Below are 16692 nucleotides of genomic sequence, written 5' to 3' on the forward strand. Positions count from 1 at the left end.
ACTACCTGTATCACTTATTTCAAAAATGGTATTGCTTCAAAATGGGCTTCATAAGCAATATAAAGCACACCTTCTTGTGCAAGCTTAACTTTGCTAACACAAATTCTCTCACAGAAGGTAAAATAACCAATAGTGAGTTAGCTCTATAGGAAAACACAAACTCTGCCCACTGGACAATGGGCTTACTACACTATAGAATGTAGAAGATTCCACCACCATAGAAAACAAATAGGAGATGGCTGGGTGCCATAAGGGGCACCTAACCCAATAAGGAACTAAAGTCTAAAATGACTTGAACGAGTAGGAGTTAATTAAGCAAGATTTTTGGAAGGAAAGAAGGAAGAGAAAGAAAAAAGAAAGAAAGTAAAGACAATTCCAAAGAAAGCACATTGTACATTTGGGGAAATGCCAGTAATACAACGTTGCTGGTTCAGCTCCTACAGAGCTGTGCTTGTCTCATTAAGGAGTTTGAACTGTAACCCGGAGGCAATGAGGATTCATGGTAAGATTTTAAGCTACTGTGATCCAAGATTAGTAATCCAGAAGGATAAAGGCTACAATAAGAAATATAAAATCGAGGGGGCACAAGGCTACAGCTAGAGATACCAGCGAGTAGACATAGCTTCAACATCTAGGATAGATATGAAGGTGTGCTGAACTAATTAATGTCAGAGAGAAAGGGAGGGATAATGAATCAATAGAACCATCACTGAATACTAAAATCTTGCCATTTCCACTTTGCTCTTTTCCTTGTCTTCAACTTTTAAGTTCAGGGGTACATGTGCAGGATGTGCAGTTTTGTTACGTAGGTAAACATGTGCCATGGTGGTTTGCTGCACAGGTCATCCCATCACCTAGGTATTAAGCCCAGTATCTATTAACTATTCTTCTTGATGCTCTCCCTCCCCACATTGCCCCTCACTTTGGTCTTTAAAGCTATCACACTATAGTCTAATTCTGTATCTTCCCAGGCTCAGGTTAAAGGGGCTGAATTGCTGGACTGCCTTATTCATTTCCCTGAAAGTAGCCCTGTAGCAATGATCCTGACTGATGAACGTTTGACCACAGTCCAAGGGCACTGGCAGGACTAAACCCAAAAAAGACGTTCTCAATTTACATTCCACTAAGGCTCGTAACACCAAGTATTCATGAATTTAAGGCAAAGATCGTACTAACTAAAAATAATATCCCAAATGCTAAAATTTACATGAAAAACATAACCAGTTTTTGACAGGTAGTTTATCGCAGTTATCCTGACACAATGAGTATGCAAATTCCATTCAAAAACTGTGCATCAGGTATTGAAGTTGCTGTACATTAGAAATAGCATATTTGGGTTGGGCGCAGTGGCTCACGCCCGTAATCCCAGAACTTCAGGAGGCCAAGGTGGGGGGATCACTTGAGCCCAGGAGTTTGAGACCAGCCTGGGTAACAAAAATTAGCTGGGCGTGATGGCATGCACCTGTAGTCCCAGCTACTTGGGAGGCTGAGGTGGGAGAATTGCACGAGCCTGGGATGTGAAGGCTGCAGTGAGCTGTGATCAAGCCACTGCATTCCAGCCTGGGCAACAGAAAGGACTGTCTCAAAAAAATAACAATAAACAAAATAAAGGAAATATGTTTGTAGAAAGCAGAATTAACTTAAAAAAAAAATCTTAAAAAATCTCCAGGGGGCCAGGCATGATGGCTCACACCTGTAATCCCAGCACTTTGGGAGCCAAGACAGGTAGATCACTTAAGTCCAGGAGTTCAAGACCAGCCTGGGAAACATGGCAGAACCCTGTCTCTACAAAAAGCACAAAAATTAGCCAGGCATGCCTGTAGTCCCAGCTACTTGGGAGCTACTTAGGAAGCTGAAGCAGGAAAATCATTTCAGCCTGGGATGCGGTGGTTGCAGTCAGCCAAGATCGTGCCATTGCACTCCAGCCTAAGCAACAGAGCAAGACCCTGTCTCAAAGAAAAAATACACACACACACACACACACACACACACACACATACATATACACCTCCAGGTAAAAAAGGACCTCTGTTTTACTTGAGGGTAGCTAATATTTAAGGACACATAAATTATTTCCACACTAGCCTAGCACCTCCAGTCGAAAGATAAAGCCTGATGCTAAACATTAGGACCTTATGTACACAGGGACATAATAATAATATGAGGTGGATGGGATAGGGAAGAGAGCATGAAGCAAGGTTTCTGCTTAGATCACTTCATCACGCAGCAACGTGGCTCCCAAGGGCTAGAAGAGAAACACTACCATCACTTCTAGGCTTTTATACAATTTCACCTTAGGCCCCAACCTATCAAGCCACACTAGCACTTACCATTAAAAAAAAAAAAAAAAAAAAAATTAACCCATAAAGGCTATTTAACTTGCCAAGGCTATAATCTTTAGTTATTTTTAGGAAATCTTCAATCTCAACAATAAGACTCTTGAATTTGAAATGTCTCTAATCTGAATGTTACCTTTGACATTGTTGGCAGAAATCCTACAAACATCTGCCATCTAAAATAGGTTAAGAAAGGGCAATAGAAGCTTTGAAACATACCCAAGTATAAAGCAGAACTTAGTTTATAATAAAAATATTTCAAAACAGTGGAATAATCAAATAATCATCTGATAAGTAATTCTGGACAAGTCTCTAAATATTTAGAAGAAACTATAATTAGGGCTCTAGCTCTCATATAACAAAGTAAAATACTGGGTGAATTCAGGGTAATATGTGAAAAAATTAAGAAAAAAATACTAAGAGGAAGCAGAGACTAACATATATAATAATTTGGAGGAATAAGGAAGATATAAAAATTATAAGAGTTAGAAAATGTAAAAGAAACGGAAAGACCTATCTACCTAAAACACACATGCACACACACTTTTCTCCATGTCAAATATATGTACAAAGTTAAAAGACAAAAAACAGACTGGGGAAAAGAATGCTACATGTGACAGAAAACAACCTTTATATCAGAAAGATGAATTCAGCAACAGATTGCAGCACAGGCAAAGGATTATGAGTATGTAATTTACATCTAAATGTAACTAGCATATAAACATATTTTAAAAGTGCTCAATGTAACTTTAAAGGAATGAAAATAGAAACAGAAAACAGTGAAATGCCTGCTACTTAGTGTTTGTAAGGCAAAATGGGGCCATCATACAATGTTACCAGGACTGTGAATATACATAACATTTCCATGGGGCCAATATGTATCAAAGTTTAAAATGTGCACCACTTCTGGCCCAATAATTCCTCTTTCGGAAATATAACTGAGATCATTTCTCAAAGATGTATGCATATAAATTCATCACAGTGTTGTTTGTAATCTAGATAAATTGGAAACAACCTAAACATCCATCAGTAATAATAAATAAATCTTGGTACCTGGTAAACTAAAATATCATGCATCTATTACAAATGATGTAGAGATCATACAGATATTGACATGCAAAAAACGGTCAAGACATTTTACAGGACAGTTCCATGTGAACAGGGGCCTTGTATGTTTGTTCTTCACTCTTCCAGCAACTAGAACAGTGCCTTGCACAAAACGGCTTTTCAATAAACATTTATTAAACACATGAACTTTAAAGCAGGTTACAGAACAATAATCATAATATAGTCCTTTTCTCTCTTCCCTCTTCCCCTCCCTCCTTCTCTCTCTCTCACACACACACACAGATTGGAAGGATAGTCACAAAAGGTTAACAAGGTAATGTAGTTTTGGTGTGTGCATGTTTTAATTTTCTCCATCTCTCTCTATTGCATAAATTCCTTACACAGTAAGCATTTTTTATTTTTATGACGGTAAAAAGTAACAATTTTTTTAAAGAAAAAGAACTCACATATTTTAAATGAACTCCAGAATGTGCTGTGACTAAGCTCACCAACTCCAAAAACTAAAGTCAACAATATCCAAGTGGCATGTTTTCTTTCACTTTCAAAGAAATATCAGTATAACTTGTACCAGCATCATCTTTCTCAGTACCAGGAAATGCCACACTATACTAATAAAATACAGTGTTTCCAAAAGCAAAGGCACACTTTTTCCGCAGTAAAAAGGAAAAAAAAAACCCAAAAAACTAAAAGTAACTAATTTCTTAAAGTCTCTTCCACTAACATACATTCTATTCTAGTTCATGGTAACGATTACTATATACAATTGCTCTTTTCTCCCCCCAGACTAAAAATCCAAGTGAATCGATATCAGTAATGTGCTCTATACAATTTTTTCATTTCTTTACAGAGGCAGATTTCACCTTAAACAGTGGATATACCAAACTAGCCACATAACCCATGTCTCTATTCACGCCATCACCCAGTTCTATTTTACTTGCACGCTTCGTCACAATCTCATAACCTTATTTAGATTTTATCTGCTCCTTCCTTCTAGAATGTAAGCCCCATGAGGACAGGAATTCTGTCCTGCTCACCACCATGTCCCCTGGCCAATAACAGTGCGTGGTATCTAGTAGGCCTCAAGAAGTATTTGTTAAACAAAAATGAAAAGATGTGGCCGGCACGGGGAGAGTACAAATCTACATAAAACAATAAAACGAGGAACTGAAAAAAGGAAAGAAAACCACGCTGAGATGTACAAGCTGACAGGACTCAAAGCTATCATGCCAGCTCGGAGGTTTGGTGGACATTTTTCAGGGTGGACAGGTGCTTCACACCTATCTAAGCGCATAGAGCCCTTCCAGGAAGAAGAAAATCCACAGGGAGGTGTCCAGATAGCTGTGAGCAGCTCCCAGAAAAGTGGACACAATCACCACCCTAACAGAAACGTGGCCCAGGTCGGGAGACAAAAACAATACACCATACATCTCGGCCCAGATGAAAAATCACACGAATCCCCAGCACAATCAAACCAAGCCACCACCTTCAGCCTGACACGTAAGAGCAGTCTCCTTTAGCCTGGCTGGGCAGTCGCCTGCAACCCAGCAAACCCTTCCCACGCCCAACACTTTTCCCTCGCAAAGACCACCGCCACCGCCGGTCCGAGGGGCGAGGGAACGGGGGGAACAGCCTGACGATCAGCTTTCTCCACCCCCGCCCGAGCCCAGTCCCCTTCAAAGCGCAAACGTTTCCCATTCTCGCCTATCCCCGAGGCCCGGACCCCTGCCCCGAGCCCCTCCTGCGGTCCCTCACTCACGTGTAGATGATAGCCATGAAATGCATCAGCCACAGCACCAAGAAGAGGACGAAACCGAAGACGGCCATTCCCTCCAGGGCCAGGTCCAGCAGCGCCATCCCCCGGCCCGCCGGCCCGGCCCGGCCCGCTGCGGCCGCCAACACGGACAACGCTCCCGCAGGAGGAGGACAGGGTGGGCGCCCGGTGCGGGGGCGCGGGAGGCGAGAGGAAGGTGGGGAGAGGAAAGGGCGGAGGGGGTGGGGACGGAAGGGGCGGGCAGGGCCTGCGCGCCCCCGCCCGCGCGCTCTCGCCTGCGCGCTGTCTTCGGCGCGCTCGCGGGCGGCTGTGGGTGCTGCGGTCTCCCGGCTCTGGTCGGGGCGACCGCGGCCCCGCGCTCCGGTTCGCCTCTCCCGAGCCTCGCGGCCGCCCACCAGACCCTGCGCGCGGGCACCTCCGCCGCCTCTCCGTCTCGCCGCCGGGCTCCCGGCCGAGCAGCTCCGCCGCCGCAGCTCCGCGCACTAATCAAAACCGGCGGCTCGCGCCCCACTCCTCGGCGCGTCCCGCCCCCGGAACCGCGGCGCCCGCCTCTCCCAGGGGCGGTGCCCCCACCGGTCCACGCCCACCCTGTCGCCCGCGCGCCCGCTGCGGCGCCGGCGAGAGCGCGCCGGGGAGATCGTGTCCTGCTGCCCGCAGGACGCAGGCTGGGCTTCCTCCGGCTCCTCGCTCCCGCTGCCGCCCACCTAGGCGGAAAGCGCTGCAGCCCTGGGCCGGGCTCCCTCGGTGTCGGTGGCAGCTCGGGACCCTGTGCCTGGCTGGAGGCTGCTCTCTCTCCGTCTGGCCCTGCTGTTCCTGGGTGCGCCAGAAAAAGACACGGGTTCCGGGCAGCTGCCGGCGCTTGTCTAGAAATCCAACTTCCAACGCCGCGTCTGCAGCCTCCCCGCCGGGCACTGCTACTGCTCGGAGCAGCCAGGCCCTCCAGGCCACGTTCCTGGGCGCAAGGGATGCCCATTGCCTTCCCTCTTACTGCTTTTAATGCTGTGGGATCTTGGATCAAAAGGGACCGGAGAGTAAAATAATCTCCATGCGCCTCACAGATCTCTAAGCGCCTTAGCGACCGTGTGTATTATAAAAAGAAATTCTCAAACTCAGAATTAAAGAATCAGTTGATATTGAAATTCCCTAAGACTGCCATCCAATACGGTAGCCACATGTGGCTAAGTGAGGGTTGGAAAGGCAGCTTGCCACTCTGGAGTAAACAGTACATCAGATGTGGAAGACCATCTCGTTAGTAAATTTTATATTGATTGCATGTTGAAAAGATAATATTTTGGACATATTACATTAAATTAGGTAAATTATTAAGTTAATTTCTCTTTTTAAATACTTTGGCTAGGTACTAGAAAATTTTAATTGTACGTGTGGACAGCACAGCTCTAAAATGGGAAGAAATGTCACTTTGGGTAGTAAGGTAACTAAGTATTTGTCCTAATTTTAAGTCATCCCAAGAAGATGCTAGTACTCAATGTTTGTGTTTCTTCAATCTAGATGAGTTTATACTATTTCTGCATTGTTTTATGTTTATTGTTGCAAGTGATTGCCTTTTAAATATTCCATGACCTCCCTTGAGATATTTCAGAATTGAATTCAATTTTGAAAAGAAGTTGTGGCTGGGCGCGGTGGCTCACACCTGTAATCCCAGCACTTTGGGAGGCGGAGGCAGGTGGAGCATGAGGTCAGGAGTTCAAGACCGGCCTGGCCTAGATGGTGAAACCCCGTCTCTACTAAAAATACAAAGAATTAGCTGGGCGTGGTGGCAGGCGCCTGTAATCCCAGCTACTCCGGAGGCTGAGGCAGAGAATTGCTTAAACCTGGAGGGGCGGAGGTTGCAGTGAGCCGAGATCGCGCCACTGCACTCCAGCCTGGGCGACAGAGCGAGACTCTGTCTCGAAAAAAAATAGATGAATTTAAAAAAAAGAAAAGTTGTTTATTATTGCTGTTTATGGTAGTTAATAGTCACTGAATGATCTACCTCAATCTGCAATTAAATGACAAACTACAACTAGAAGAGTTAATGTCCGAACCATTCCTCGATTAACATCCTTGGCTCCACTGGTGCAGAATCAGTGGGAAAGAACAATGCTTCAAAATCAAATTCCCACTGTTGAGAGTTACTGGCTGATAAAAATAGCAGGATGGAGGGCCAGGCGCAGTGGCTCATGCCTGTAATCCCAGCAGTTTGGGAGACTCAGGTAGGAGGATTGCTTGAGGCCAGGAGTTTGAGACCAGCCTGGGCAACATGATGAAACCCTGTCTCTACAAAAAAAAAAAAAAAAATTAGCCAGGCATGGTTATGGCACCTATAGTCCCAGCTACCGGGAAGGCTGAGGTGGTAGGATCACCTGATCCTGGGAAGTGGCGGCTGCAGTGAGCTGTGATCGCACCACTTAACTCCAGCCTGGGTGACAGTGAGTCCCTGTCTTAAAAAAAAGTGGAATAGAATTCTAACATCGAAATGACGTTCCAAACAAAAATTTACGATTGTAGTTAATTCTAAGGCACACTTCAAAAAAACACTTTAACAAATTTTAATTTCTCTGAAATGGGAATGCATCTCACAGTCAATGCCATCTTAGAGTTAATTGGCGTTTTTCCTTTTTTTTTTTTTTTTGAGGTGGAGTCTCGCTCTGTCGCCAAGGCTGGAGTGCAGTGGCGTGATCTAGGCTCACAGGAACCTCCGCCTCCTGAGTTCAAGCAATTCTCCTGTCTCACCCTCCCCAGTAGCTGGGACTACATTTGCACACCACCACACCCGGCTAATTTTTGTGTTTTTAGTAGAGACGGGGTTTCACCATATTGTTCAGGCTAGTCTCGAACTCCTGACCTCGTGATCCACCTGCCTCGGCCTCCCAAAGTGCTGGGATTACAGGCGTGAGACACTGTGCCCAGCCAATGGCTTGTGGTTTTCTTTTACTCAAATATAAAATAATAGTGCATCTCAGTGATATATAAAATAATGCTGCATCTTATCATTAAATGCCCTCTTAGATTTGAGGAACACCAATTGCTTAATTTAAGCATTGTTTTATATTCTGCATTTTTTCAAAAATGTTTTCTGGAACCTTACAACAAAGGGTTTTATATAGTATGACCAGTAACACAAAAAAAGAGGCCAAAGAAATGTGAAAGTAGATATTCTTAAGAGTTAACAAATTTGCTAAATTGAGTATAATCAGTAGATTAAAGATCAGTTATATTATACTTGACCCTAGTTAAACTATGTTTACCCAAACTTCGTTTTAAAACAGCTTTAGAAAAGGGAAGAGTACGAAGACAGTATAAAGATCTGTGGTTGCCATGGAGCAGAGGAAAGAGGGACAAATAGATGACAGGATTTTTAGGGCTGTGAGTGAAACTATTCTGTATGATCCTATAATAGTGTATACATGTCATATATTTGGCAAACCCCGTAGAAAATACACCACCAAGAGTGAACCCTAATGTAAGCTATGGACTTTAGGTGATAATGGTGTGTTAATGTAGGTCCATCAGTTGTAACGAATATGGTGCTCTGGTGCAAGATGTTGATAGTGGAGGAGGCTGATGGAGGGAATGGCAGTGGGTATATGGGAACCTTCTGTACTTTCTGCTCAGTTTTGCTGTGAACCTAAAACTACTCTAAAAAGTAAATTCTTAAAAAAAATTAGTGAGTGTTCCACTAAAGGTGTTCTACGTATATATGTATACAAATATGTGTATAACATTGGAAATGCTATAAATGTCTGAATAAGATATACCAGTTTGCGGCTGGGCGCGGTGGCTCAGGCCTGTAATTGCAGCACTTTGGGAGGCCAAGGTGGGAGGATCTGAAGCCAGCCTGGGCAACATAGCGAAACCCTGTTTCTACAAAAAATAGAAAAATTAGCTGGGCGTGGTGGCAGGCAACGTGGTAAAACCCTGTTTCTACAAAAAATACAAAATCTAGCCGGGCATGGTGGTGGGTACCTGTAATTCCAGCTACTTGGGAGGCTGAGGCAGGAGAATCACTTGAACCTGGTAGGCAGAGGTTGCAGTGAGCCAAGATCATGCCACTGCACTCCAGCTTGGGTGCCAGAGCGAGACTCTGACTTAAAAAAAAAAAAATTACCAGTTTGCCATCAGATCCCAGGATTTAGCACCTTGTGGGCACTTAAATATTTGTTGACTGAATGAATAGATAAAATGTTTATTTATCCATTGACAGAAGTCACTGGAAAAATTTCAGTGACTTCTGAAATTTTCTGGAAAAAATTTCTGGAAAAATTTCTCAGCTTTCTCCTTTGTCTGTAAAGATTTTTAAATGGTTTTTCATTGTGAGAAAAATACACATTAACTTCCATACCTCCTCCTTTATCTTATAAAATTAAGCTAAAGAGTTAGAGTAATTACATATTAGTTCAACTAATCACGTCCTGAAGACCTGCTCCAAAGCCCATACTCTACTTGACAGTCAACAACATAATTTTCGTCTCAATATCACATATTTTCCATCTTTGTCACTGTTATAAATAATTTTTCATGTAAACATTTTAAAGATCACAATCCAGTTTTCTATGGTGAGTGTATTATTATTTTTAAAAGATAGGCATACTGTAAATTTTCAGCCCTATAAAAACTTAAAAAATAAGGTGAAAACAAGGTGATCCTCCAGAAATTGAGTAAATTTGAAGTTTCATAAACAAAGAATCAATTGACATGAAATTTGTGGTGCTAATGCCAAGAAAAAAGTAATTCTTGTCTTTTTTCTAAACATGTTTAGAATTAAGTAGAAAAATACCTTAACTATCAGCTCAGGTGATTAACTTACATTGGTTTGTTATGCATGAAATGGTAACTTTGTAAAAGCCTTCAGATCCTAAGATACTGTGTTACTGTAAATTGCCTTTAAATGATACAAAGATTCCAGGCAAATTATCAGTTCAGGGCCTGATCTTGATAAACCACTGGTATCCTGTGTTTATATATGTGGGTGTGGTCCAGGAGAGTGACTAGAGTTTACTAGAGTTCATGTTCTTCTCAGCTGCTATGCTAACTCATATCCAAATGCCTAATTAAAAAAATTTTTTTTTTTTTGAGGTGGAGTTTCACTCTTGTCGCCCAGGCTGGAGTGCAAGTGGTGCTATCTCAGTTCACTGCAAACCTCCACCTCCCGGATTTAAGCGATTCACCTGCTTCCGCCTCCAGAGTAGCTGGGACTATAGATGCACGCCACCACGCCTGACTGGTTTTTGTATTGTTAGTAGAGACGGGGTTTCACCATGTTGGTCAAGATATTCTTGATCTCGTGACCTTGTGATCCGCCCGCCTCAGCCTCCCAGAGTGCTGGGATTACAGGCGTAAACCACTGCACCAGGCCTAAAATCTTTTTTTTAAAATCACATACTCGGCCGGACACGACTGTAATCCTAGCACTTTGGGAGGTCAAGGCGGGCGGATCATGAGGTCAGAAGTTCGAGACCAGCCTGGCCAACACGGTGAGAGCCTGTCTCTACTAAAAATACAAAAATTAGCCAGGCATGGAGGTGCGTGCTTGTAATCCCAGCTACTCAGAAGGCTGAGACAGGAAAATTGCTTGAACCTGGGAGGCAGAGGTTGCAGTGAGCTGAGATCACGTGCCACTGTACTCCAGCCTGGGAACAGAGTGAGACTTTCTCAAAAATAAATAAATTAATTAAATTAAATTAAATCACATATTCATTTTCTTTTAACATTTCATGCTTAATCTTGTTTTAATCCATACTTTCCTAGATCGAACCACTAATGTTTATTCTTAACGGAAGCTAAATTCAAAAGATGTTCAAATATGCCCCATGTAAATATCAACTGTTTTTGTTTTTTCATTTTGTTTTTTTGAGACAGGTTGCAGTGAGATCACACCACTGCACTCCAGCTTGGGTGACAGAGCAAGACTCTGTCTTAAAAAGAATTACTAGTTTGCCATCAGATCCCAGGGTTTAGCACCTTGTGGGCACTTAAGCACCTTCTGTCACCCAGGCTGGAGCACAGTGGCATAATCACAGCTCACTGCATCCTTGACCTCCCAGGCTCAGGTGATCCTCTCACCTCAGCCTCCCAAGTAGCTGGGACTTCAGCCACCTGCCACCACACCAGGCTAATTTTTTTTTTTTTTTTTTTTTGGCAGAGTCTCTGTCACCCAGACTGGAGTGCAGTGGCATGATCTCGGCTCACTGCATACTTTTTAAATTATTTGTAGAGATGGGGTTTTGCCATGTTGCCCGGGCTGGTCTCAAACTCCCGGACTCAAGGGATTCACCCATCTTGGCCTCCCAAAGTGATGGGATTCTAAGCTTGAGCCACTGTACCTGGCCTTAACTATTATCTTTTTAAAAGTGTTTTTGGAAATTTCTTTATTTTTGGATAGATAGTTATGACTCATTCTAGTTTATTTAAGCTCATAATGCTAAAATCTTCACCTAGACTATGTATGCAGCTTGTGCGTGTGTGTAAACAAACTCAGTAAGTTTATTGTGGAGAGAGATTGACTAACATTTACTGAACAAGGGAACATAAATGACATGCTAGGGAAATTGTTTAACTATTAACTTGATTTTCACAACAGTCATAAACTGTACAGTAAGCCAAAAAGATTAAGTTAAATGCCCAGATGACATTCAATAAGTGACAGCGATGGAGTTTGGACCCGGCTTTGTCAGACTCCAAAGTCAATGCTATTTAAATAAGCAAGTACAGTATTGAGTTAATTTAAACAACATATAGTAGATGTTCAACTCCCAAAATTCAGTTTGCAAAGTAGATTTTGGTCTAGCATTATTTAGTTTAATAACCAATGTAATGTATACATCACCATCTGAGATGTAGGAAAGTCAATTTCACCATCTGAGACTTCGGAAGGTATATCATGTGTTTCTGCTAAGATGCTCTGGGAATTTAAACATCTTGCTCTTTCCTTCCACCATATCATTTGCTTCAGTTAAGAGGAATTTTATGAAACATAATGTCATTGCAGAACAGTTCATTAAGAGCACAAACAACAAGTGGAAGAATTTAAGGCTGGGCGCGGTGGCTCACGCCTGTAATCCCAGCACTTTGGGAGGCCGAGGCGGGCGGATCACGAGGTCAGGAGATCGAGACCATCCTGGCTAACACAGTGAAACCCCGTCTCTACTAAAAATACAAAAAATTAGCCGGGCGCGGTGGCGGGCGCCTGTAGCCGCAGCTACTGGGGAGGCTGAGGCAGGAGAATGGCGTGAACCCGGGAGGCGGAGCTTGCAGTGAGCCGAGATCGTGCCACTGCTCTCCAGCCTGGACGACACAGCGAGACTCCGTCTCAAAAAAAAAGGAATTTAAAAGAACAATCTTTTTCAAGTGCTTTTTTTCTCACACAATAATTCAGGAAAATTCCAACAAAATCTGTTTCTTATTGTATCATTTTACAGAATTACCAACAATATAATTAAAACTTGACTTTAACATTTCCTTTTTTTTTTTTTTTTTTTTTTTGAGACGGAGTCTGGCTCTGTCGCCCAGGCTGGAGTTCAGTGGCGTAATCTCGGCTCACTGCAAGCTCCGCCTCCCGGGTTCACACCATTCTCCTGCCTCAGCCTCCTGAGTAGCTGGGACTACAGGCGCCCGCCACCGCACCCGGCTAATTTTTTGTATTTTTAGTAGAGACGGGGTTTCACCGTGGTCTCAATCTCCTGACCTCGTGATCCGCCCACCTCGGCCTCCCAAAGTGCTGGGATTACAGGCTTGAGCCACCACGCCCGGCGACTTTAACATTTACTAAGAAACAAAGGTTGTTAAGATAAACTAGACCTCCTGACTTTAGAATCTCTACAAAATACCTTCCCTATCTTAAGAATGCTTTCCTTTAGGTTACAGTATAAACTATTGGCTAAGCCTGAATACTGTGAAAGTCAGACAGGCTGAGTTTGAATTCTGGTCCACCATGTGACCTAAGCAAGTCACTTTACCTCTCTCGCCTCAGTTTTTTTATTTTTATTTTTATTTTTATTTTGTAGAGAAAGGGTCTTGCTATGTTGCCCAGGCTGGTCTTGAACTCCTGACCTGAAGCAGTCCTCCTGCCCTAGCTTCCCAAAGTGCTAGGATTACAAGTGTAAGCCACTGTGCCTAGCCACTTGCTTCAGTTTCTTTGTCTATAAATGGACTGTTGTGAGGACTAAACAAGTTAACATATGTAAAATATTTATAACAATTCCAGGGAGGGAAATGGATATAAAGTTTTTTTATTATTCCTTAATTGAGAAAGTACATTCATTTTGTCTCATTTCATCTACATTACTAACTTTTGTTTTCTCTATTTCTCCATTTACTGTTTCAACCCATAAAAAATAAAATTACCTATTAGAAGGATTTATCTTTGGCAAATTATTCCTTGTGACAGAGCATGCAATACTTTACAATTCTTAATTATTACACAAACCAGAGTATATTGTAGATCTCATCTTCTTGCTAATATACCTGGTGTAGTCAATCAGAAACAAATGCAATTAGATGACAATTGTAGGAAATAGGAGAAATATAATTGAATAGTAAAGAGCAAACAAAGATATTTTTATTCCATGGGAAAAATAAATTTCAGGCCTTGAAAGAAAATATTCGTTACATGCCAGCATAATATTAGAAAGGTACACAAATTGGCCTTGTGATGTTAAGAAACAGTGATATCAAATAGTCTTTAAACTATTTTTGGTAATTTTTGGTAATAAGTACCTCATAAAATATAATTAAATGCATCAGGATTAACACGAGAGAAAGTTTTCAGAGTCAAGTTTACGTAAATATATTATTTTTTGAAGCTCAGAATTGGCAAAAGGTGTTATAGCATTTACACAAATTGGTACCAAACTAACAACTAATTTGTGAAAAAGATGCATCCTTCCCTAGTCTAGCAATTTTATAGTTTGGAAATCATATCTGATTGTTTTTAGCCTTTTATATCATTGTAGGTATAAATTTGAAGTGTTGTCTAATACCTGAAAAAGCACAAAACAAAGCATTTTGCAATACAATGAGATAGAAACAACTATTAGGGCCTTCCCTATCACATAAGCTCATGCCTAAATTCAGTTGCCAACCCACCTTAAATATTTTGGGATCCCTTATTAACAGTCATCAACAGTTAATGATGGGAGCCATCATTAACAGTCATTTCCTGTATAATAGAGAACACTGAGCAGAATTATTGACTGTTAAGATGATAAAGTAAACAAATTAATGGATTTTCTGTTTAGTTATTTATTTTCCTTTATTCCTCAACAAATATTAAAACATACAAGGTGGCCAGGCATGATGGCTCATGCCGGTAATTTTAGCACTTTGGGAGGCTGAGGTGGGAGGATCACTTGAACGCAGGAGTTTAAGACCATCCTGGGTAACATAGTGAGATCCCGTCTTTTTTTTTTTGTAGTAAAAAACAATATATATATGCACACACACATATCTATACATACATGTATACACATGCACACACAGGCATACACACATGCACACACATACACATGTACACACATGCATGTACACGCACACACATACATGCACACATGCATGCACGCACGCATGCACACATGTGTACACAGGTGTGCATGTGTGTATGCGTGCATATATGCACATGCACGTGTGCACGCATATATGCACATGTGTATACATACATGTATGCACACATGTATACATGAGGTTGGGCATGGTGGCTCATGCATGTAATCCCAGCACTTTGGGAGGCTGAATCTGGCAGGTTGCATGGGCCCAGGAATTAAAGACCAGGGTGAGCAACATAGTGAAACTCCATCTCTACAAAATATGCAAAACAGCCTGCACCTGTAGTCCCAGATACTCAGGAGGCTGAGGCAGAGATTGCAGTAAGCCGAGATCACGCCACTGCACCCCAGCCTGGGCGACAGAGTGAGATTCTGTCTCAAAATAATAAAATAATAATACAATAAAATATATGATGTTCCAGGTACACAGTGTTCTCATGCTTTGGATACAAAGTGAAAAATAACATAATCTTTTTTTCCCCCTGGAGAAGTTCAAGTTCAGCTGAGGAAGAGAAATGCAAAAATGTATCATTGTAATGCAATGAGTGTTGATATAGAGGTATGAGAAAAATTGGGAGTGATTACTTTTATTCCAGAAAGTCTAGAAAGACTTCATGGAGAAGGTCATCTGGGTCCTGAAGAAAGACTAAGACATTGCCAAGAGTGAGGAAAGTGCAGCTGGGCACCTATAACCCCAGCATTTTGGGAGGCCGAAGGGGGCAGGTCACTTGAGGCCAGGAGTTCAAGGCTGGGAGTTCAAGACCAGCCTGGCCAACAGGGCAAAAATCCGTCTCTACTAAAAATACAAAAATTAGCTGGGCATAATGGCAAGAGCCTGTAATCCCAGCTACTCGGGAGGCTGGGTCAGGAGAATCACTTGAGCCCAGGAGGCAGAGGTTGCAGTGAGCCGAGATCGCGCCATTGCACTCCAGCTTGGGTGACAGAGCTAGACTCCATCTCAAACAAACAAACAAACAAACAAACAAACAAACAAACAAAACTTGGATGGCCTTGAGAAACAGTTGACCTGGGTTAACTAATAAATTCATTGATCTGTAACTGAAAATCCAGTTATGGGGAGTATGACCTATGAATGACCATCTAAAGCAGGACTCGTTTGAGAAAGAAGACACTATTAACAATCAGGCTAGGAGAAACTGAGGCTGTCACAGAGTCACACCCTATATAAAGCAAACAAGAGTCAGGCATAGTTAAAAAATGGAGTTCTTGCTCCATTTTTCTGAGATAGTCTTGGCTCGCCCCTCCTCTATGTGTCAGTATTTTATTTTACTTTACTTTACTTTTACTTTATTTTATTTTATTTATTTTTGAGAGAGAGTCTCATTCTGTCTTCCAGGCTGGAGTGCAGTGGCAAGATCTTGGCTCACCGCAACCTCTGCCTCCTGGGTTCAGTGATTCTCATGCTTCAAGCCCCTTGAGTAGCTGGGATTACAGGCGTGTGCCACCACACCCAGCTAATTTTTGTATTTTTAGTAGATACAGGGTTTCACCGTGTTCACCAGGGTGGTCTCAAACTCCTGACCTCAAGTGATCTACCTGCCTTGGCTTCCCAAAGTGCCAAACTTTGCTTCCCAAAGCAGTTTTGTCTTTAAGCTGACCTTGCTCATGGTTGTAAGACAGCTGCCAACAATTATCAGTACTTCACATCCAGGAAGAGAGAGCAAGTGTTAGTTGTGACCTAACAAAAATCTTAAGCCTTTTCATTTTTCTAATGGTTACCCTTGAATACCATTTGTTAGGCTATGGCAAGGCAGACTAGAATAATCAAATTAGAATTTATTGAAGCTGGTAGTAAGGATAATCCCATCCAAACTGCAAGGTGACTATGTAATGAATGGGGGAGGAATAGAATTGGAAAGATAACCACGATAGCCACCACACTGAGTTTTTCCAAAATGGAAAATTTCTAGGAAGTCTTAAATATGAAAGATTCCCGGTTAGCTCTTCCAACTTGTTC

At 42.3% G+C, this 16692-nt stretch overlaps 1 protein-coding gene across 1 annotated transcript in view; it reads right to left on the reverse strand.

The window, feature by feature from the left end:
- The window catches only part of UGCG (UDP-glucose ceramide glucosyltransferase), a 38181-nt gene extending 32502 nt beyond the window's left edge, over positions 1–5679 (reverse strand). Inside the window, exon 1 of the mRNA XM_003810861.6 lies at positions 5161–5679. Within this exon, the coding sequence (XP_003810909.1) occupies positions 5161–5258 (98 nt within the window). The 5' untranslated portion in view covers positions 5259–5679. The remainder of the gene's footprint in view (positions 1–5160) is intronic.
- Between the last annotated feature and the right edge of the window lie 11013 nt (positions 5680–16692).

This window comes from Pan paniscus, chromosome 11 (genome assembly GCF_029289425.2).
Source record: "Pan paniscus chromosome 11, NHGRI_mPanPan1-v2.0_pri, whole genome shotgun sequence".
Taxonomy (NCBI): domain Eukaryota; kingdom Metazoa; phylum Chordata; class Mammalia; order Primates; family Hominidae; genus Pan; species Pan paniscus.